This window comes from Schistocerca piceifrons, chromosome 2 (genome assembly GCF_021461385.2).
Source record: "Schistocerca piceifrons isolate TAMUIC-IGC-003096 chromosome 2, iqSchPice1.1, whole genome shotgun sequence".
Classification (NCBI taxonomy): domain Eukaryota; kingdom Metazoa; phylum Arthropoda; class Insecta; order Orthoptera; family Acrididae; genus Schistocerca; species Schistocerca piceifrons.
The window spans coordinates 435,992,317-436,016,446 of record NC_060139.1 but is presented as its reverse complement, the minus strand read 5'-3'; the positions used below and the strand labels follow the sequence as shown (position 1 = coordinate 436,016,446).

The following is a 24,130-nucleotide window of genomic DNA, read 5'->3' as shown; positions in this document are numbered from 1 at the left end:
GGTCATTTAGAGAACATAGAATGCCTGATAGATTTAATGATTGAGTCATAAGTAACATTATTTATGCAAACATTTATAGTGCTAATAGTCCAGAAAATTTTGAGGAGGCAATGAATAGTAATGAGTTAAAAGTTTGGAAGCAAACAATGTGTAAGGAAACTGAATGCTTAAATATAAATAAAACTTGGGAACTAGTAATGAAACCAGAGTAAGTAAAATTTCTCGATTTAAAATGGGTTTTTACAACAAAATCAAGTAACTCTTGTAAAGCAAGATTAGTTGTAAGAAGCTTCTAATAAAAATAAATTACAGATGATATGTTTTCAGCAATTGCTATGATACTGGCATTGAAATTTTGTTGTCATACTCTTGTCAAAAGGGTTTAATTGTACAACAAATTAATGTACAGAATAGATTTTGTCATGGAAAAGTTTTCTCAGAGATTAATGTAAAGCAACCCCCAAGGTATGAGTAGAAACAAGCAAAGTTATTTAAGGCATTATACTGTTTGTGAGAAAGTCCTAGAGCATGGTATGACTGTTTGGATGAATTTTAAAAAATTCTGTGTTTTCAAAGAAGTAAATACGATTATTGACTTAATGTACTGAAGATTGCGAATGATGTGATCACCATAATTACATCATTAGTGGTAAAAGTAAAGGAAAAAATGCAATAAATCAAGAATATGGTATCCAAGCAATTTCAAAAGAAAGTGAAGAATTATCTTGGAATAATTATGACTAAAATTATATGAAAGATTCAATGACTCTTAGTCAGGAAAGCTATACTGAATCTCTAGCTATGAACTATCAGAATGAACATCAAAGTTGTACAGTACATCAATGGAAGGTAATCTGAAATTAGAACCAGCACAAGATGCAAGTCATAATATTGAATACAGGAACCTGATGAGTGCTCTAGCTCAGGAACATGGTGAGACATAAGTTACAGTGTAACCTATTTGAGTATATTTCACAATTATTACAATGATATTTATTTGTCTTATGTTTTGGGGACTAAAATATTTGTTTCAAACAAAAGATTTGATGTTAACATATGGAAGGACTGAAAATATTGATCTCTTAGATTGTTTTGTAGGTGCAGACTGGAAAGGTGATTGTGTAGATTGTAAGTCTACAACAAGCTATGTAATTAGATTATTTGAAGAAACAAGGAACGGTTATGAAATTTTCTACTTTTTCTGTGTAGCATTGTCAGAAGCTTTCTCCAATATTGATTTCATTATGGATATTTTGAATATTTTTGAGGAAGTCTGTTATAGTATACAAAGACAACTCAGGGGCAGTCAGTGTTGAAAATTTCAAGAAATTTTGAATTTAATTCAACTGCAATATAAATGTAAGGACATGTGTTGGAATGTGGTACATTTATATCAATAGTATCAACAGTTTGAGAGGGCTTTCAACAGTCAGTGTTTAAGTCTGTACAATAGTCAGTCAGTTCCAATCTGTCAATTTGCTCACAGTGTAAAGAGCAGTGTGAACCAAATTTAACTTGTTATTAACGAACATTCTTAACAATCTTGCATTCTGAATTCTCACCCATTCCTCCTGTAACTGTAAACACAAGTGCAATAATTGCAAAGTACACACACAGTGCTAAACTTTGTTCATTCAGACCACCTCCCCTCAAATACACTCCTGGAAATGGAAAAAAGAACACATTGACACCGGTGTGTCAGACCCACCATACTTGCTCCGGACACTGCGAGAGGGCTGTACAAGCAATGATCACACACACGGATCAGCGGACACACCAGGAACCGCGGTGTTGGCCGTCGAATGGCGCTAGCTGCGCAGCATTTGTGCACCGCCGCCGTCAGTGTCAGCCAGTTTGCCGTGGCATACGGAGCTCCGTCGCAGTCTTTAACACTGGCAGCATGCCGCGACAGCGTGGACGTGAACCGTATGTGCAGTTGACGGACTTTGAGCGAGGGCGTATAGTGGGCATGCGGGAGGCCGGGTGGACGTACCGCCGAATTGCTCAACACGTGGGGCGTGAGGTCTCCACAGTACATCGATGTTGTCGCCAGTGGTCGGCGGAAGGTGCACGTGCCCGTCGACCTGGGACCGGACCGCAGCGACGCACGGATGCACGCCAAGACCGTAGGATCCTACGCAGTGCCGTAGGGGACCGCACCGCCAGTTCCCAGCAAATTAGGGACACTGTTGCTCCTGGGTTATCGGCGAGGACCATTCGCAACCGTCTCCATGAAGCTGGGCTACGGTCCCGCACACCGTTAGGCCGTCTTCCGCTCACGCCCCAACATCGTGCAGCCCGCCTCCAGTGGTGTCGCGACAGGCGTGAATGGAGGGACGAATGGAGACGTGTCGTCTTCAGCGATGAGAGTCGCTTCTGCCTTGGTGCCAATGATGGTCGTATGCGTGTTTGGCGCCGTGCAGGTGAGTGCCACAATCAGGACTGCATACGACCGAGGCACACAGGGCCAACACCCGGCATCATGGTGTGGGGAGCGATCTCCTACACTGGCCGTACACCACTGGTGATCGTCGAGGGGACACTGAATAGTGCACGGTACATCCAAACCGTCATCGAACCCATCGTTCTACCATTCCTAGACCGGCAAGGGAACTTGCTGTTCCAACAGGACAATGCACGTCCGCATGTATCCCGTGCCACCCAACGTGCTCTAGAAGGTGTAAGTCAACTACCCTGGCCAGCAAGATCTCCGGATCTGTCCCCCATTGAGCATGTTTGGGACTGGATGAAGCGTTGTCTCACGCGGTCTGCACGTCCAGCACGAACGCTGGTCCAACTGAGGCGCCAGGTGAAAATGGCATGGCAAGCCGTTCCACAGGACTACATCCAGCATCTCTACGATCGTCTCCATGGGAGAATAGCAGCCTGCATTGCTGCGAAAGGTGGATATACACTGTACTAGTGCCGACATTGTGCATGCTCTGTTGCCTGTGTCTATGTGCCTGTGGTTCTGTCAGTGTGATCATGTGATGTATCTGACCCCAGGAATGTGTCAATAAAGTTTCCCCTTCCTGGGACAATGAATTCACGGTGTTCTTATTTCAATTTCCAGGAGTGTATGTGAATAGCACAATTCAGACAAAGGCAGTCTTCCAAAATTTGGAAGTGACAGTCATATTCAGAGAACTAATTGTAAACTGTCTATGGATTTGCAATAAAACTGCACCATCTGAGTTTGATACTGGTGCTTCAGTCACATTAATTAATCAGAATACCTACAAACAATTGGGACAACATATGGTACAGAAAACACATATACACTTCATGACCTACAATGGGAGAAATATCACTGTTCTTAGAATGTGCATGTTCAGGCAAAATATAAAAGTACAGCTACATTAATGACATTCATGGTAGTGCAGTCATGTTTGGATCCCAATATTTTTGGCATGGATACATTTGATTTGTATATTCAAGATAATGTGCTTGCTACCACTATACAAGTTTCCCAGGCCAGTATTCAACAGCTGTGTGCAAAACTTGGACATTTGTTTGATGGCACACTGGAACGTGCAAAGAATTTTCAAGCACACACTACAAACAAGGAAAATGCTCAACCAAAGTTCTACCATGCAGTCCAGAACCTCACACTGTTTGTGATGAAGTCACTTTTGAATTCAAATGACTGGATCATATTGCTCCCCTGAAACCCATTTCTGCAAGCCAATGGCCACCTCCTCCAGTTATGACTACAAAATTGAACATGAGGATCTGACTTTGTACGGATCTTAAAGTAACAATTAATGCTGAGGCATTTATTGAGTCTTTCCTGCTATCACACCACTGAGGATCTTGTGGATCACCTAACAAAAGGATGATTCTTTTCCAGAATTGATTTAGCAGATGCTTACCTTCAACTTCTGATGGTCAATAAGCACATTGGCTTGTGTCAGTACCAGTACCTTCCCTTCAGAAGTGCATCTGCTCCTGCATTGTTTCAGTGATTTCTTGAACAAGTGACACTGAAAGTTCCATTCTACACACATTATTTTGATGACATTATAGCATCCAGACAAACACTTGAACACCATCTCAAAAGTGCTGTATGCTTTTTATTTCTTTTGGTAAAGCATTGAACATTATTTTGTGTAGATATATCACACTATTTTGGTACAGGGATTTTGAATGTATGTTGCTATGGAAATCATGCCTGTTTCTGGTTTGATAGTTGTGTGCTTCACTGTTTAGAGAAGAGAATTCTTTATTTGACTTCAGGAAACACACTGATTCATAGATGAATACACTAGGGAGGGTCTAAATTTTCAACTCCTTAAAAATTCCTCTACATGGATCTCTGTAGGCAACACCCTTCAGAATATGAACAGCTCTCTTTTGGAGCTTAAACAACTTTTTGTGAAACCTTTATTCCCCCAAAATATAATACCATATCTTAGATTACTATGTATGTAAGAGTAGTAGGAACATAGTATTGTTTCAAAATTGAAGTTTTCTTTAAGTTTTCTTAATATATAACAGTATTTACTAAGTCTTTTTTCAATAGTTCAACATGTTTTTCCCATATTGAGCTATTGTCCAGCCATACACCTAAAAATTTTGTAAATGAAGTTTGTTATATTAGACTTTTCCCAATCTCTACTCTTATGTTATTTTTTACTTTGTTCCTTATATGCCTAGAATTCATCCAAATGGTTTTTTGTCATTTATAATTAAGAATTGTCCTTGAACTATTTAGCTGCTTCATTAGCTGTTGAAGTTATTTTTTCTTGTAGATCAGCTTCACTAATCCCTTGATAAAAAGGCTTGTATCATTTGCAAAAAGTACTGATTCTGCTCTTGTTAGATGTTTAGGAAAATCATTAATAAAAGCTAAGAAGAGCAGAGGGCTTAGAACAGAACCCTGGGGTACACCAGAGTTGACTTTCTGATATGCTGAGTAATATTTTGTGCTATTATGTATTATTTCAACACTTTGATATCCGTTGCACACGTATGATCGAAACCAGCTCTATGTTTTTCCACAGACTCCATAGCAATACAATTTCTGTAGCAAACTATCATGAATGATGAGGTCAAATGCCTTGGATGGATCTAAAAATATTCCACAGTTTAAGTTCTCATTATCCATTGCAGCTAAAACCTGTTCCAAGAAGTGGTGTACAGCTGTTTCTGTAGACCTGTTTTTCCTGAACTCATTCTGTGCATTGGTTAGAATTTTGCATTTGTTTAAGAAACTCAACAGTCTCTCATACATAATCCTCTCAATTACTTTAGCAGAGAAATAAGTAATGTGATGAGACTTATTGAGGGAGATGAAAACCTGATTATTATGAGGGACTAGAACGTGAGTGTGGGTGAAGAACCAGACATTGGGATTGTGGGCAACTACAGACTTATAAGAAGAGTTAAAAAGGAGCCCAACTAATTGAATTCTGCTCCTGGCACCAATTAGTTGTTGCAAATACTTTTTTACAATATCATAAGTAAAGAAGATACACCTCAAAGGCCCCAGGAGACTTAAGAAGGCAATAGGTTGATTACATTTTAGTGAAATCACACTTTCAAACCAAGTAAGAGGCTACAGAAGCTATCCACCTGTAGAGACAGACAGTGACTGCAACCTGTTCCTAATGAAAAGTTAATTTGGATTTAAATATCTGAACAAAAAGATAGTAAAACAGAAATGGGAAATAGAAAAACTGAAAACTGCAGGACTGGCAAGACATTATACACAAGAATCATACAACCTAGCTAAAAATTTTCAACATGGTGGAGTAAAAGAACTCTGAGAACAAATTAAACCTGGTATGTATAAAGAAGCAGAAAATATAGTTGAGAAAGCCAAACCTAAAAACAAGAGGAAATGGATTATAGCAAATGTTATCCAGTTTCCCACAAACAGAAGACTAAGTTTCCCAAAAACAGAAGACTGTGCAAAAATGCAACTGATGAACAAGGAAAAGCTGAATACAAAAGACTAAGGATTTTAGTCAATAGAGAGTCCAAAAGAACAGATATCATCTTCATATAGTTCAGGCTAACCGGCCACTGACCTTCCTCTGTGCGGATGCACATGGATTGCCTGAATGCTTATGGGACTCAGTAAGATTGTCTGCTACAAGTAATGAGTGTAATGGGCAGGGGCACTATGAATGTAGTGTGTGGACATTAAGTTGGGAATGTGGGTCTCATGGGGAGTGTGCAAGAGATAAATCCCTGCAGTCACACTATCCTCAGTGCCCTCAGTGGCTCAGATGGATAGAGCATTTGCCATGGGCACACATTTTCAACTGTCCCTGTTGAAGTATATTAACGCCTGCTGCCAGCTTAGGGTTTTGATTTCATTATCATTTCATTCTAGAGAGCTGCACAATCACTGATGGTATCTGTTCCTTCAGACATGTCCGAAAGAACAAATACCATCTTCATATAGTTAAGGCTAACCGGCCACTGGCCTTCTTCTGTGCAGATGCACATGCATTGCCTGAACTCTTACGGGACTTGTTAAGATTGTCTGCTGTGAGTAATGAGTGTAAAGGTCAGGGGCACTACGAATGTAGTGTGTGGACATTAAGTTGGGAATGTGGGTCTCATGGGGAGCGTGCAAGGGATAAATCCCTGCAGTCACACTATCCTCAGTGCCCTCGGTGGCTCAGATCTATAGAGCATTTGCCATGTAAGCAGGGGAGCCCAGGTTCAAGTCCCGGTCAGGGCATACATTTTCAACTGTCCCCGTTGAAGTATATCAATGCCTGTCGGCAGCTGAAGGTCTTGATTTAATTATCATTTCACTACTGAATGAGATGCATGCACCCTTGGCATAGCTTTAGTCAATCTTCAGGTGTTGTGGATTGGAGTCAGGTGGTCATCGATCAAGTTCATGACATGATGTGTCACTGGCACCAACAGAGCCACAGAGTGAAAGTGGGTGTCTCTAATTCTGTTATTCATGAGAGTGTCTGTACAGAAAAAAGTCTGCCTTTAGTTACTTATGATAAATTAACAATGTAATTGAATCTCAATCTCATGCAATACAAAAATTAAATACCACAGTTTAAAAGGCAAGTAGTGAGTCCTCCTTTAGGTACTTACCTGGCATATGTGAAGCACCTGAAAACACTTTTCCCATATTAATACCACCACTATATGAAAATATGTAACGATATGTTGGTAATGATGAATTCACTGCGTTGAATAGCGCAGCTTTATGTACACCTAAACCAAAGTATGCATCTGTTTGGAACTGAAAGAGATCAGAAAAAGACTGAAGTAATATGAACAGTCAATATATTTCACTGATTATGAACAAGAAACATTGTATCACTGATTTAGTGTCCAATGATATTTAAGCTAATGGTTAATTCATAACATGTACTTTAATAACATTGTGATATGAATAGAATAATTATATTAATACATGCATTTTGTATTTGAGTTCATTTCCTTTTAGTTCACATTCTACAACAGCATGTCAGCTTGTGGCAGAGAGGAGATTGGCATAAATATGTATTAAGTGGTTGGTAGCAAAAACCTCACTAAAAAAAAAGGGTTATAGGTGCCACCATGTTGTGTCCAACATTATATACATGATTACACAACCTCAATTCATACTGAATAAACCTCTAAAAAGATGGTAATTTGGCAAAAACCCCACAAGTCTGGTCTGTTCCAGCAAGAACACCACTAATCAGTGGTGATTCGGGCAGCTTCTGTGAGGACACTCTGCTCAACTCCCAATAAACCACAGACATGCTACATTTTCTTTACAACTATCCTTGTTCTTCTAGGTTAGACTCCTGTTCTCTATGTTTTTATATTAATGTGGACACAAATGGTGCAGAATGGTTGTGAAAGAGACTAAAAAAGATGCATAAGGAGAATAATATTTGTGATGCCAAAGTGTGTGCTGAAGAGCACATTAATCACTTGCTTACTTGACTGGAGAGGACTGCAGGTTCATAGTGTTATATATTTACTGTATTGTCATTAGTCACTGATATTCCATGCATTATCATACAACCATTTTTAAAAATATAAAACAAGTACATTTGATACAGCTCAGACATCAGTTTTACCTCTATTTGTCTTTGTATTTCTTTTAAATTTAAGTGAACAAATGCCAGAAAATGTTCATTATTTATTTATACTATAAAGGTAATTTTGCAAAACAAAATGTGCATTTGATGTTTAAAAGCTTCCTATTTTTCTTTATTTGACAACCGTATTGGTTTTATTTCACAGTTAACCAGGACAATAACCAAAAAATCAGTATTGCATTGTTAAAACCAGTATGAATGGCCACCTTAATTACCATCATTATTATGGTTACTATGTATTATTTCTTTTCTTGTCATACATCTATCATACTTAAGAAAAATACAGTCCATAATCAGTTATCTTTAAAAGATAATCAATTTCTTTCTGTCAGTTTTTCGCTAGCTATTTGAGACTGTGCTGTTTCGAGAATGTGGGGGAAGAAGCCCAATGCAAAACCATTGAAGAAATTAATAAAATATGACAAAAATTCCCAAGAAAGTTGTCTCAGTGGTTTAACAGGCATGCATGGTGTCCCAAACTTATGACCACAGATGGATGATGAAGACAATATGAAAACGTGGGTTGCAACATTCACCTTCAAAAGTGCAGGTAACAGTAGAAGATATTCTTGTTTGCAAAAACTTCTCATCCTGTCTGGTAAGTCTCCCCTGACCTGGGGTTCTGGGTGACATTTCCAAACTATATCCCTTTTGCTAAACCTCTCCAGTCCTTTTCCTTCACCCCTCTTCCTTCCCCTTCAACCCTTCTGCCAGAAGATGTAGCCACTGGCTCCAAAAGCTTTTAAATTTGTGTGTGTGTTCTTCTGCCACCACTTGGTAAGTAGATTTTTTTGTCTATCCATTTACATTATATTATCAATAACGGAATATGAAATAACTGAATATTTTTGTTGCTATATAAGAACATTTAAGTAATACATAATCTGCATATTGATGTAAAATCTCTCTCTCTCTCTCTCTCTCTCTCTCTCTCTCTCTCTCTCTGCCTCTCCTCCTCTCTCTCTGTCTCTCTCTAATCCTTATATACTATATAAGTGTATTTAAGTAATACATACATCTGCATATTGGTCTAACATTTCTTCTGAAACAGGTTTGTCACTGAAATAGAATTTTTTTATTTGATCTTTCAATGAATCATGGCTCACATGATTTACAGAGAAATTCCTCATGATTTCCATAGTTGCTTCAAAATGTTTTGTGAGGATTGAAGTATCCTGAATTGCTTCTGTAACATACATGGAAAACTGAAGAATTACTTGTAGTTCACACACACACACACACACACACACACACACACACACACACAGTTCACACACACACACACACACACACACACACACACACACACACACACACCTGTACACTAAATACAACAATCAAAAAAAGTTTGGCATCACCCCGGTTCCCAGAACTCCTGAAGACAGACATTGACTGTGGACATTGTATCACAGACACAGTACCTTTGACTGTTCAGAGATGTCACTAAATCCACCCAAAGATGTAAGCAACCATGTACGAGCAGTGAATATTAGACAGAGGGGATCCAACAGCCAATCACTTCCAATCATTCCACCAGAAAGTAGATACATGGCTCGTGATGTCTATAGTTCAACCATGCCTAGATGTTCAGTACCACAGTTGAAACATGTCGGCATTATTACTTTGTGCCAGGAAGGGCTCTCAACAAGGGAAGTGTCCAGGCATCTCGTAGGTAACCAAAGTGATGTCGTTCAGACTTGGAGGAGATACAGCGAGACAGCAACTGTCCATGGCATGCCTCACTCAGGCTGCCCAAGTGCTACTACTGCAATGGATGACCACTACCTACAGATTATGGCTCAGAGGAGCCCTGACAGCAATGCCACCATGTTGAATAATGCTTTTTGTGCAGCCACAGGACATCGTGTTATGATCAAACTGTGTGCAATAGGCTGCATGATGCACAACTTTATCCCAATGTCCATTGTGAGGTCCATCTTTGCAACCACAACACCATGCAGCACAGTACAGATGGGCCCAGCAACATGCAAAATGGACCGCTCAGGATTGGCATCACTTTCTCTTCATCGATGAGTGTCGAATAAGCCTTCAACCAGACAATCATCGGAGACGTGTTTGGAGGCAACCTGGTCAGACTGAACACCTTAGACACACAGTCCAGCAAGTGCATCAAGGTGGAGGTTCCCTGCTGTTTTGAGGTGACATTATGTGAGGCCGATGTATGCCACCAGTGGTCATGGAAGGCATCGTAACAGCTGTACAATACGTGAATGCCATCCTCCGACTGATGGTGCAGCCATATCGACAGAATATTGGCGAGACATTCATCTTCATGGATGGCAATTTGCGCCCCCATCATGCACATCTTGTGAAAGACTTCCTTCAGGGTAACAACATCACTTGATTAGAGTGGCCAGCATGTTCTCCAGACGTGAACCCTATGGAACATGCCTGGGATAGATTGAAAAGGGCTGTTTATGGATGACACGACCCACCAACCACTCTGAGGAATCTATGCCAAATCACCATTGGAGAGTGGGACAATCTGGACCTGTGGATGAACTTGTGGATAGTATGCCACAATGATTACAGGCATGCATCAATGCAGGAGGATGCGCTACTGGGTATTAGAGGTACTGGTGTGTACAGCAAGCTGGACCACCACCTCTGAAGGTCTTGCTGTATGGTGGTACAATATGCAATATGTGGTTTCAATGAGCAATATGAAGGGTTGAAATGATGTTTATGTTGATCTCTATTCCATTTTTCTGTACATGTTCCAGAACTCTCAGAACTGAGGTGATGCAAACCTTTTTTGATGTTTGTATATTTCCACTTGTCTATATAATCAGTATTTACAGCATAGTATATCTTCAACACTTGGTCTCATTACAATATAATAATCTTAAAGTACACAAAAAAGTGAAATGTGGATTAACCATACCATGTAAACAGAATAAGTTATCTCTTCAAAATACAAAACTATCTTTGGGTTTTCTAATGTTCAATATGATAATGTATTTGCAGCTAAAAAATGAATGAAAAAGACTAATGAAGAATATCATACAATACAATGCAACAGAAGGACATGAGCCAAAACACGTGTAGGCCTCTTTCAAAAAAACAAAAATCAAGACATCAGTTCATGTAACATAAAAAAGGACCTACATGCAAACAACGTAAGTAACTCTAAAATGGAATGCCCCATTCCATGCAGGAAGAAAGTATATAATAAATCACCTGAGCATATAAAGACAATAAAACAGGTTGCAAAATTTGAAGCATTTGTGCCCCAACCCCCTTAGTAAATGTTTTTACAGTATACACGAACGCTTATCAACACAAAAATGGAATATCACACAACAAATTTTCATCATCACGTCACATAAATTGCAAACAATTTTTAATTTTCAAATTTATACCATTTATACAAAAGCTAAAGTTGTAAACTATGATCATAAAGATGCTGCAAAAATTGTAAACGTCCTTTTGCTTTTGTTAACTAGATTAATTGTAAGGAGAGGGGGAGAGAGAGAGAGAGAGAGAGAGAGAGAGAGAGAAGAAGAAGAAGAAGAAGAAGAAGAAGATGTAAGCTATGGTCAATGTAATGCAGTAAGGATAGGAAACATCCTTTTATTTTTCTGACTATAGTAATTTTTATAGATTCTATTACAAGTATAGTTAACCTAGCACATACATTTTTGTGAGATCTAGTCACAATTTGAACTGAAAAAAACTAAATATCATTGCATGTCTGACTTTGCATACAGTTTTTATTTATGTAAATTTATGTATATTTGCAGCAGTTTACAGTTTATAATTATCACATTAATTCATGTTGTCACATCTTGGCATATTGTAACAACTGACATGCCGAATATCACTTTGTGCCTATGAAGAAAAATGATAAGGAGGATTGATAAAATGATACAATACAATACAATACAACACACACACACACACACACACACACACACACACACACACACACACACACACACACACACACAAAATCAAGACATCAGTTCATGTAACATAAAAAAGGACCTACATGCAAACAACGTAAGTAACTCTAAAATGGAATGCCCCATTCCATGCAGGAAGAAAGTATATAATAAATCACCTGAGCATATAAAGACAATAAAACAGGTTGCAAAATTTGAAGCATTTGTGCCCCAACCCCCTTAGTAAATGTTTTTACAGTATACACGAACGCTTATCAACACATGCATGCATAGACATAGTTGTGACTGTGCCAGACTTTACACAAGTAAACTGCATGCTGAATGTTATGACTTCATATAAACTGCAATCAAAGCCAGTAAGATATGATGTATATAAACCAGTAAATAGCAAGCTGATTGTTATGACTTCAAACTTCAGTTCAAAGCCACTTAGACATGATGAAGCATTAGTCCACTGAACAGTATGTGTTTGATGTAGATTATTTATTTAAAAGAAATGAAACAGTTTCTGGGACACAGCATACATTTAGGTGTAGGTGTGGCAAGACGTCAACATGTAGACTCATTTTCTCTTGGGAAAGTCATTTCAGGTCAACTGCTTGAGCCTAGCCAAAGAGGACTGCTTGAGCCTGGTGAAATAGGACTCTTGGCCATACACAATCATGGCAATTTGTTGCACCCTGCCCTCTAAACCACTTAACTTTAATCCCATTAAAAGGTCTGGGACTATTTGAAACAGTGGGTGAAACTTAGCAATTAAAGTCTCTCCATTTTGGTAGCTTTATAGGATCTAATCATCAATAAGTGTTTTCAGCTGGAAATGGCATGCCTGACCAAATTTGTAGACCCTCTTTCTTCACAAACCGAGGGCAGTAATAAGGCTAAAGGTGTTGTTCCATGGTTTTATCATGATGTGTCTTGAGAGTAACTAATTTCTAATCAAGTGTGTTTATGAACAAAATTTTCAAACTACTGGAATGGGTATTATCAGATGGGATCAGACCTAGAGTGCCCCTGCAGTATTTGGAGTCCTCTCCATGTAAGACATGACTGTACTGATTGTACAAAGTCATAAACACACTGTTGAGATAGTAACAGATGTTTCATCCTATACAAAGGTATAACAAAGACATTCAGGGAACTTAAAAGACAAGCTTGAGGAAGGCAAGATTGTTCTCATGAAACCCTCTTCGATAAATTTAAAGAACTAAAACTTGAGGAAGTCTGTGCTAGAGATCATCTGTCTATATCATATTATCTCACAAAATAATAAAGCAGGGGGTGCTGAGATATATGGGCAAACTACCTTCTGTTGTTTCACACATAAAGGGAATAGCTCAGGAATAACTAATAATAATACAAAGTACCTTCCTCACATGTGTAGTGGCTTGCAGAATATTGCAGGTAGATGTAGAAGCACTTGTGGTCTAGGGCTAGCGTCTTTGATTAGTAATGAAAATGTCTTCGGTCCTGTGCTCAAAACCTGCCATGGCTTAAATTTTGATTAATAATCAGCACTGGTGATGAAGACTGTGAGCATAAAAAGTCACCCTGATTCTGCCTATGGCCTTGTCAGAGATGGCAGAGGAGTGGACAGAGATTCAGGGCATGCTCTTTCCTTGGGGTGGCAAACTGTCCCTACAGGCAGACGTATCAGTGATGATCAATTGCATGAGGATGCAGAAGGAAACAGAAACCACTAAAAAAAACACAACATTTATCCACAGGACATGTAGCTTGTAACTGAAAAAAGTGTCATGATGATCTCTCCATTGGCAAAAGATTCCAGAATATTCCCCCATTCAGATTTCCAGAAGGGGGCTGCCAAAGAGAAGGTGACCATGAGAAAAAGATTGAATAAGCAACAAAAGGATTGTAGAAGTCTGGGCACGGAATGTCAGAAGCTTGAACATGTTAGGGAAACTAGAAAATCTTAAAAGGGAAAAGCAAAGGCTCAATCTAGATATAGTAAGGGTCAATGAAGTGATATGGAAAGAAGACAAGTATTTCTGTTCAGATGAGTATAGGGTAATATCAACAGCAACAGAAAATGGTATAACAGGAGTAGGATTCATTATGAATAGGAACGTAGGGCAGAGAGTGAATTACTGTGAATAGTTCAATGCTAGGGTTTTCTAATCAGAATCGACAGCAAACCAACACTGACAATGATAGTTCAGGTATATATGCTGATTTCGCAAGCTGAAGATGAAGAGATAGAAAAAGTATATGAGGATACTGAAAGGGTAATACAGTAAGTAAAGGGAGATGAAAATATAATTGTCATGGGGGACTGGAATGCGGTCATTGGGAAAGGAATAGAAGAAAATGTTACAGGAGAATATAGGCTTGCTACTAGGAATTAGAGAGGAGAAAGACTAATTGAGTTCTGTAATAAATTTCAGCTAGTAATAGTAAATTATCTATTCTAGAATCACAAGAGGAGGAGGTATACTTGGAATAGGCCAAGTGATATGGGAAGACTTCAGGTATATCACATCATGGTTAGACAGAGATTCTGAAACCAGATACTGGATTGTAAGGCACACCAAGGAGCAGATATAGATACAGATCACAATATAGTAGTGATGAAGAGCAGGCTGAAGTTTAAGACATTAATCAGGAAGAATCAATATGCAAAGAAATGGGATACAGAAGTACTAAGGAATGACAAGATATGTTTGAGGATCTCTAAGGCTGTAGATACAGCAATAAGGAATAGCTCAGTAGGCAGTACATTTGAAGACAAATGGACATCTCTAAAAAGGACCATCACAGAAGTTGGAAAGAAAAATACAGGTACAAAGAAGGTAACTGCAAAGAAACCATGGTTTACGAAGAAAAAGAAGGAAGTGCAAAAATGTTCAGAGAAAGTCAGGATTACAGAAATACAAGTAACTGAGGAATGAAATAAATAGGAAGTGCAGGGAAGCTAATATGAAATGGCTGCATGAAAAATGTGAAGAAATCAAAAAAAGAAATTATTTTCATAAGGATTGACTCAGCATGTAGGAAAGTGAAAATAACCTTCAGTGAAATTAAAAGCAAGGGTGGTAACATTAAGAGTGCAAAGGGAATGCCACCATTGAATGCAGAGGAAAGAGCAGGCAGATGGTAAAAGTTCATTGAAGGTCTGTATGAGGGGGAAGATTTGTCTGATGTGATAGAAGAAAAAACAGCAGTTGATTTAGAAGAGATAGGGAGTCTAGTATTAGAATCAGAACTTAAGAGAGCATTGGAAGACTTAAGATCAAATAAGACAGAAGGGATGGACAACATTCCATCAGAATTTCTAAAATCACTGCAGGAAGAGGCAACAAAATGACTATTCATTTGGTGTGCAGAATGTATGAGTCTGGTGACATACCTTCTGACTTTCGGAAAAATATCATCCACATAATTCTGAAGACTGCAAGGCCAACAAGTGAGAGAATTATCACACAGTCAGCTTAACAGCTCATACATCCAAGTTTCTGACAAGAATAATATACAGAAGGATGGAAAAGAAAATTGAGGATATTTTAAATGACAGTCAGTTTGGCTTTAGGAAAGGTAAAGGCACCAGAGAGGCAATTCTGATGTTGCGGTTGATAATGGAAGCAAGACTAAAGAAAAATCAAGACATGTTCCTAGGATTTGTCAACCTGGAAAAATCATTTAACAGTGTAAAATAGTGTAAGATGTCTAAAATTCTGAGAAAAATAGGGGTAGCCTATAGGGAGAGAATGGTAATATACAATATGTACAAGAGCCAAAAGGGAATAAAAAGAGTGGATGACCAAGAATGAAGTGCTAGGATTACAGAGGGTGTAAGACGAGGATGTAGTCTGTTCAGTCTGTACATTGAGGAAGCAATGATGGAAATAAAAGAAAGTTTCAGTAGTGGAATAAAAATTCAAGGTGAATGTTTACCAATGATACAATTCGCTGATGACATTGCTATCCTGAGTGAAAGTGAAGAAGAATTACATGATCTGCTGAATGGAATGAACAGTCTGAGTACAGAATATGGATTGAGAGTAAATTGAAGGAAGACGAAAGTAATGAGAAGTATCAGAAATGAGAACAGCAAGAAGCTTAACATCAGTGTCGATGTTCACAAAGTAGATAGAGTTAAGGAATTCTGCTACGTAGGTAGCAAAATAACCAATAATGGACAGAGCAAGGAGGACATCAAAAGCAGACTAGAACAGGCAAGAAGGGCATTCCTGGCCAGGGGAAGTCTACTAGCATCAAACATAGGCATATAGTAACTATTCTCAAAAGAACAGATACCATTGATGACCGTGCACCTTCTCTAGAATAAATGATAATTAATTGAAACCCTCAGCTGCCGACAGGTATTGTTGACATACCTCAATGGGGACAGCTGAAATGTGTGCCCTGACTGGAACTTGAACCTGGGATATCCTGCTTACATGGCAGATGCTCTATCCATCTGAGCCACCGAGGACACAGATGAATAGTGCAACTGCAGGGCCTTATCCCTTCCACACTCCCCGTGAGACCCACATTCCAAGCTGTCCACAATCTACATATGAAATGTTCCTACAATATTTGCCCATCCACTCATTACTCACACCCACTAAAGTGATGATTCCCATAAGAGTTAGGGTAATCTGTGTGCATTCGCACAGATGGAGGTCAATGGCTGGGTAGCCTTTAACTACATATGAAGATAGTAACTGTTCTCGAAAGAACAGATACCATTGATGACCATGCAGCTTCTCTAAAATAAATGATAATTAATTGAAACTCTCAGCTGCTGACAGGTGTTGTTGACATGGGAAAATATGTATAGGAACATTACGTATGTAGATTGTGGACAGCTGGGAATGTGGGTCTCGCGGGGAGCGTGCAAGGGGTACGTCCCTGAAGTCGCGCTATTCGTCTGTATCCTCAGTGGCTCAGATGGCTAGAGCATCTGCCATGTAAGCAGTAGATCCCAGGATCGAGTCTTGGTTGAGGCACACATTTTCAACTGTCCCCATCGAGGTATGTCAACAACACCTGTCGGCAACTGAGGGTTTCAGTTAATTATCATTCAAACATAGGCCTTAATTTGAGGAAGAAATTTCTGAGAATGTACATTTGGAGCACTGCATTGTATGGCAGTGAAACAAGGACTGTGGGAAAACTGGAACAGAAGAGCATCAAAGCATTTAAGACGTAGTGTTACAGACGAATATTGAAAACTAGGTGGACTGATAAGATAATGAATGATAAGGTCCTGAGCAAAATCAGGGAAGAACAGAAAATGTGGAAAACAGTGAGAAGAAGAAGAGTCAGGCTGATAGGACATCTGTTAAGACATCAAGGAATGACTTCCATGATGCTAGAGGGAGCTGTAGACGGCAGAAACTGTAGAGGAGGACAAAGACTAGAATATATCCAGCAAATAATTGAGGACTTAGTCTGCAAGTGCTACTCTGAGATGAAGAGGTTGGCACAGGAGAGGAATTCATGATGGACCACATCAAATAAAAAAAATAAAAAAAATGTAGGTGTTTCTACTTTTAGATCCTACTAGTGTTAGTGTGGAACATCTTAAATCTAATGTCAAATGGGGTCGCCAGTAACATCAGTACAGGATTACACTTTTCTGTAGCAAAACAAAGTGCATACATCTTCTGGCACAGAACTCTAGTAAAAGCAGAATTTGTTATTTCAAAAATGAACAAATTAAATTTCTGGAAATCAAGACTAGTGTAAGGCATTCTTGGAAGCTTGACATTCAAGATCTGATGCAGCAATTTGGTGCTGCTGATGTCATTGCCTTCAGAATACTCTCTGCTCTCACAGGCAAGAAGACATAGGTACTTGCTTATTTTTCTTTTGCCTTTATATTACACTCTATGCTGTCATATTGAGGGGTAATTCCATATTTAAAAGTCTTCTAATATTCCTACCTGAAATGATGACGGAATTTCATACATAGTTCCTAAGTTGTAGACACTGTTAAAAGCTAAAAGTAACATCTGATGACCAGAAAGGAAGATGGTAGGAGTGTAATTGTTCTCTATATACAGAGTACTCCACCTAACTCAGACATCTGCAAGAACTATGTTAATTTTGATGTGACAAGAAAATTGTTTAGACAAAGGTTGCTTATTTTTGGAAGCCCTATCTGCTTATGCTACTAAAAATCAATTACAATATGTTTAAAAAGCCTCTCACTATTATTTTTAATGTTCCTATTGTACCTTCTTTTTGTGAAGTCCAGGACTAGACTAGGATGTAAATAAACTAATGTCCAAAAAAGAACCAATGAAGAAAACAATGTCTTACCAAGGAATTCTGAATCAGTCTGAATGTTTGCTAATAAGTAAGATGATAAAGACAGTAAGCTGCAAGAATAACGCAAGGGTGAAGTGGATGTAATGGTCTAACAGTGGTGAACTGTCTGATGGGAATTGTTGAGTGAAAAGTCTAGTAATGAAAACATTACTGTGAGGCAGTTTAGTGGTGGGTGGTAACGCAACCACAAGAGTCAAATACATGTAGTCTTTTGTGATAAGGCAATGAACTTTTAAGGTGGAGAAGTATGGCTTCATCAATAACTGTTTCATTAGCATAAAAGCAGAAACAGAAGTGGTTTCCCTGTTATGTACAAGTTTGGAGAAATATCATACTGACAGATTGCAGCTCTCATCATTTATCATACTACCAAGGAAAGTAACAAATGCAAAAAAAACAAAATACATAAACTTTATATTTCTGCCAGTATTTTTTAGAAGAAGTTCAATATTCCAATATAATTTGAACAAATTGTGGTTTTGTTTCCTGATATGCACAGTTAATTCTGTCCAGTGGAGTAAATTTATATTATAATTCAATGTTCCCTGAAGCCTGTCTGCTGACGTTAATTACCAAGCATGGTAACCACACAAAACCATACAAATTTTCACTTTGAGTATCTGTTTGGTTACAAACATCATGGACCCATAAGATGCTGTAGGTACTGACAAAGCTGTCACTCTTCCAAAACTGTCATTTGCTTTTCCCTATGAATGCTGTTGATCTTTCCTGCGAAAGAACTTCAGTTATCCATAGGAAAGATATCAAGGCCTCAAGCAATGTACACAATGTCACAAAAACAAAGCAAACTATAAAAATATAGATTAGTCATAAAGAATATTCATTACTATAGCATGAGTGAGTAAGGTGAAAATTGGCTAACATCATATGTTAACAGATGAAACCACCATCTTCCATTCCTGTACATGCACAGTCTTCAGCACACTTAGGATTTTGCAGCTCTATACTTGGCACAATCAATTGATCATTGAAGACATTGATGCACCCACAACAAGGTTGGGCCATGCTGGCACACAATGTGTACCCATCATGAGTAATCAATTTAGACAATAAATTCATTGATGTAAACAGATTTTGGTCAAGAGTTTGTGATTAGATCTTACTAATATTAATTATGTGCCCAGTGTCAAAGACAAAATTTAATCTATGAGAGCAGAAGTACCAGAATTTGATATAAATGATGCCTAATAAAATAAAACCAGCTAGATTATATAAGACAGAAACCAGCTGTGAAGACTTATTTAAAAAAAACAGAAAGTTGTGGAACAGGAGACTGCCATTGTGTACAAGATTTAAAGAAGTTCAAGCTTACATCAAGCATCAGACTCATCTAGGTAGTGGAACATATTTTTGATTGCAGTAACTCATGGGTTTCAATTAAAGCTATGAATTAAAAGAACAGTAAAACAGGCAAAAGGAAAAGTTGGTTCACAAATCAAATAAATCCATCAAGAGATGAAGAGTCTGATAGTGAATGAGCTTTTGAAATCACAGTCAAAACACGAATAGTAGCACTCACAAAAGACCAAAGACCAAAACTATCTCAAACTTTGTACAACTAGGTTTCAAAAAGGTCGATGAAAACAATAAAGCTGCCGTTTCCAGTATCAGTGAAGTACAATGGAGAAGCAGTCATATTAATTTCACCAACTGGTGTAAAAATATTGCAGTGTTATGTAAAAAATTTGATACTCAAGAGGACATCATTTAGCAGTGTTTATTGATGACTGTAAGCAGTGGCTTCCAGAAAATTGCTTAGAATCATAAAATATCCTATTAGTTAAACAGCATTTTGTGGTAGATGCTCAAGGAGCAAGTTAGAACATTGGAAGGATTTAATATGTTTGATGTGTACACAAAAAACTTATGAACAAGTACTGGCCCAAATACTAACAAAGTAAGTAAAGAATGGAATTTACAGATACCTCCAAATACAAGAGGAACTCTAGGAATTTCATGAGCCCATGTTCCAAAAAATTATGTTGAACAGAGGAGTTTCTTGGACAGCGAATAGGGTGGAAAAATATGGGGTGTAATTCAAACAGAAAGTGCATCAGAAGATGTCATCAGTGGATCCAATTCAGACCAAGTCCTGAGTATTATCAATGAAGTAGACATTTAATATAGAAAAGAGGATGCCATGCAGTTTTCAAAATCAATAGAATTATAGTGTGGAAGCAACAAACATCAATCATTGTCATAGAGTCAGGGGTGAAGAATAAGCACAGGTGGATAGCATCAGAATATAGGAATTCTGACCATTTCCAGAATGAGATTTTCACTCTGCAGCAGAGTGTGCGGTGATACGAAACTTCCTGGCAGATTAAAACTGTGTGCCCGACCGAGACTCGAACTCAGGACCTTTGCCTTTCGCGGGCAAGTGCTCTACCACTTGAGCTACCGAAGCATGACTCACGCCCGGTCCTCACAGCTTTACTTCTGCCAGTATCTCGTCTCCTACATTCCAAACTTTACAGAAGCTCTTCTGCAAACCTTGCAGAACTAGCACTCCTGAAAGAAAGGATACTGCGGAGACATGGCTTAGCCACAGCCTGGGGGATGTTTCCAGAATGAGATTTTCACTCTGCAGTGGAGTGTGCGCTGATATGAAACTTCCTGGCAGATTAAAACTGTGTGCCCGACCGAGACTCGAACTCAGGACCTTTGCCTTTTGCGGGCAAGTCCTCTACCACCTTTCTTTCAGGAATGCTAGTTCTGCAAGGTTCGCAGAAGAGCTTCTGTAAAGTTTGGAAGGTAGGAGACGAGATACTGGCAGAAGTAAAGCTTTGAGGACTGGGCATGAGTCGTGCTTCGGTAGCTCAGGTGGTAGAGCACTTGTCCGCGAAAGGCAAAGGTCCCAAGTTCGAGTCTCGGTCGGGCACACAGTTTTAATCTGCCTTCTACCAGCTGTCAGTTGATGAACTCTTCCATGAGTGGCTGCAATTGCTTTGGTATATGATATGGCGTTGTATAAATCGGAGCATTATTCCCTGTTTGTATGCAATGTTGGTGACAAGGGTAGTGGGTAATGAACCCTGCATGTTAAACATATCCTTAAATTGTAACAGTAGTGCTTCCAAATCTCTCACATCACTGCACTGCAGGTGACCCACTTTGTCTTGTAAGGCAGAATCACTGATGGTATGCTTGTGGCTGTGGACAGTAAATGACCTATCTATATCCTCTTCACCCAAAACATCCAATTTGGTGATCATTAAGCCCTTCAGTGGGACTTGCATTGTCCATACCAAAATTGTTTAGACCATCAGGAGCCATATGTTAACCATTCAAGCAACGTTTCTGCGTACAGAACAGTGCATTGTATCCAAAAGTCATTATCTTCAAATGCCTCAATGACACACAAAATCTCCTGTGATAAGTCTGCAGCTACCTTCACAATTGGTGTGCCTTGTGACATTGCTGTACTTGAGGTGTTATCACCCACCAGAAACAAATTACATCTAAGCTATACTGCATATTGAAAATGATCAATTTTAGCTTGATATTTAGCAAGGGAATGAAGCCCAGGAATTACAAAATACCCTTCATCAACCAGTGGCAACACATCCATGTGCTTGGAAAAAGTCCTAGCCCCAATGATAAACTTGAGTAGTGTTGTCCCCAATGAACTTATATCATTATTGTCAGCTCCACATAACCTGTAATGCACAGACCCTAGTCTCATTGTACCCAAGAGATATAGCATGAGAACCAATAAATGTTACCCTGTATCTACTAAAAATTTATTCTTATTGACACCAATGAAATTCCTCAAGCATCATTTCATTTCTGTATTCATCACGCAGTACTACACTTTATGGGGAATATTTTCCAATCATTGATACATTCCCATTTAAGCTTAAGAAATTCTTTTGTTGTTACTGATTTTCCTGTTTCCTACTCCTTCACTCCTGTGTTTTGTGACCCATTTGTCCACACTTGTAGTGTTCCAGACAATCACAGTGGTGTTGGATACGGCCCTCATGGCCACACCTGTGACATTTTATTACTGAAGCAAATACTTGACCATCATCATGCCCCCTAGTCACCATAACTATCTCTTCCAACTGTGTGGCTATCTGATAGCTGTGGCCATATCAGATGGATTCTTTATCCTAGCTTCTAATGACATTTCAGTGGGAATGTGGCACAAAAATGTATCAAAAGCCCTATTCTTGGCTTTTTTCCATAGCACTACACTGATTCCTTGTTCTGTGTTAGCTCATATGTTTGGACACTGATCTTTCAGATCCTCTCCGAAAAAGATTCAATGGACTCATTATGCTTCTGTGTCAATATGTTCAACTTCTCCCTGAAGAAGCAAGTATTGTTTTGCTTAAAATACCACTGTCTTAACCTCTCAGCTAGCTATCTGAATGTTTGCACATCCTGCAAGGTTTCCTGGTTGGCAAAGTATGCCATAGTCTCTCCAAGCAGTCTAGCAGTCTTAGATTGGTCACACAAGTACAAATTTTGTCAGATCACACACACAATATGGCTACAGTTAAGATGTGTCTGAGAAATGCTGATATGTTCTCTGCTGCCTTGACAGAATCAAGTTTGCAGGATCAGCAGATGGAGTGAGTAGACTCAATATTATCTTAACTTCACCACCTGTTCTAGTGGTGCATGTTTCTACCAGCATCTTGCATATTCTACTACTGCCCAAATAATGAAGAATATAAAGTACAAAAGAGACAAAACACACAATGAGTTACTCTAGATCTTATGGCCATATCATAGCCCACCAACATTTACTACAGTTTCATGCCAAATGACCCCACTATCAACAAGTGTAAAGTATAGCTTGCACAGCCTTCATGTATGGCAACCTGTGTCCAGAAAGATTGCAAGATGTACACCTGACAAGTGTTAAATATGACCTGTGACAGTTACCCTTAAAAGCAGGCAAGTCAACAGTTTCACACATTTTTACAAGTGTTACACTCAGAAATATGTGTCCCTATGATCCACCACAGCCAATGAATTAAAAAGTGAAAACGGCCAGTTGCAAGGTAAATAAAATGCTTCTCATTTCTGCCCTTCAATGTGTGAAACTTTGACTGCAAGTTGAATGAAGCTGATGTGGTTATGATGGCGAAATCAGAAACTAGAGCCGGTTGTAGCTAGGTCATTGTGAGCCCTACTTCTGAGTACCAGTTGTAGCAGCCACCCCTTGGGTCAGGATTTTTAGTGAGCATGGAAGCTGAGCAGATGACACTATAGTGTTAAAGGTGAAGGACACTGAGCTTGAGAGTTGGTGTGGATGGCTGTCATAAGCCTTAAGGATTCAGTGACACTGTGTTGTCTGTAATCATATTTATTACTTGTAATTTATGGCTCAAATTGTTTTCTCTGGCATGGTGATAAGTGTGCTGATTCAAACCCTCACACATGACAAGGAATGTGGACACAGAGCTTTATTGGCTGTGGCCATCATGTGGGTCAGGACCCAGCGGCAGAGTTGTGCATGTGGCCAGGTCAGGAGTCTGCAGGTGCAAGCCTAGTGCAGCTCACCAGCAGCTAGTAAGGCTCACCCCATCAGTCTCAAAGATGGAGATATGCTTAAGAAGGTACCAACAGCATATCATGGATGGCAGGGATTGTGAGGGTGGAAGCCTGGAACCCAAATCAGCAACACAGTGTACCACTGGCACTACACACAGCAATCCAGACGGTACTCAGGTGTGTCACCCAATAGGTTGTAGGCAGTAATTTGCAGTCACTTTGTATGAAACTTCACCAGAGGAAGGCCCAGGCTCATCCACATATTTTCAAACATGGCAGTGGCCCAACAGCAATGGCAACTTG

The 24,130-nt window shown here is 39.1% G+C and overlaps 1 protein-coding gene across 1 annotated transcript in view; it reads right to left on the bottom strand.

The window, feature by feature from the left end:
- LOC124776510 (esterase FE4-like) overlaps window positions 1–24,130 on the bottom strand; it is a 182,406-nt gene that overhangs the window by 27,607 nt on the left and 130,669 nt on the right. The window contains exons 7-8 of the mRNA XM_047251532.1: window positions 9,092–9,261; window positions 7,072–7,222 (exon numbers count right to left, since the gene is read on the bottom strand). Of these exons, the coding sequence (XP_047107488.1) occupies window positions 7,072–7,222; window positions 9,092–9,261 (321 nt within the window). The remainder of the gene's footprint in view (window positions 1–7,071; window positions 7,223–9,091; window positions 9,262–24,130) is intronic.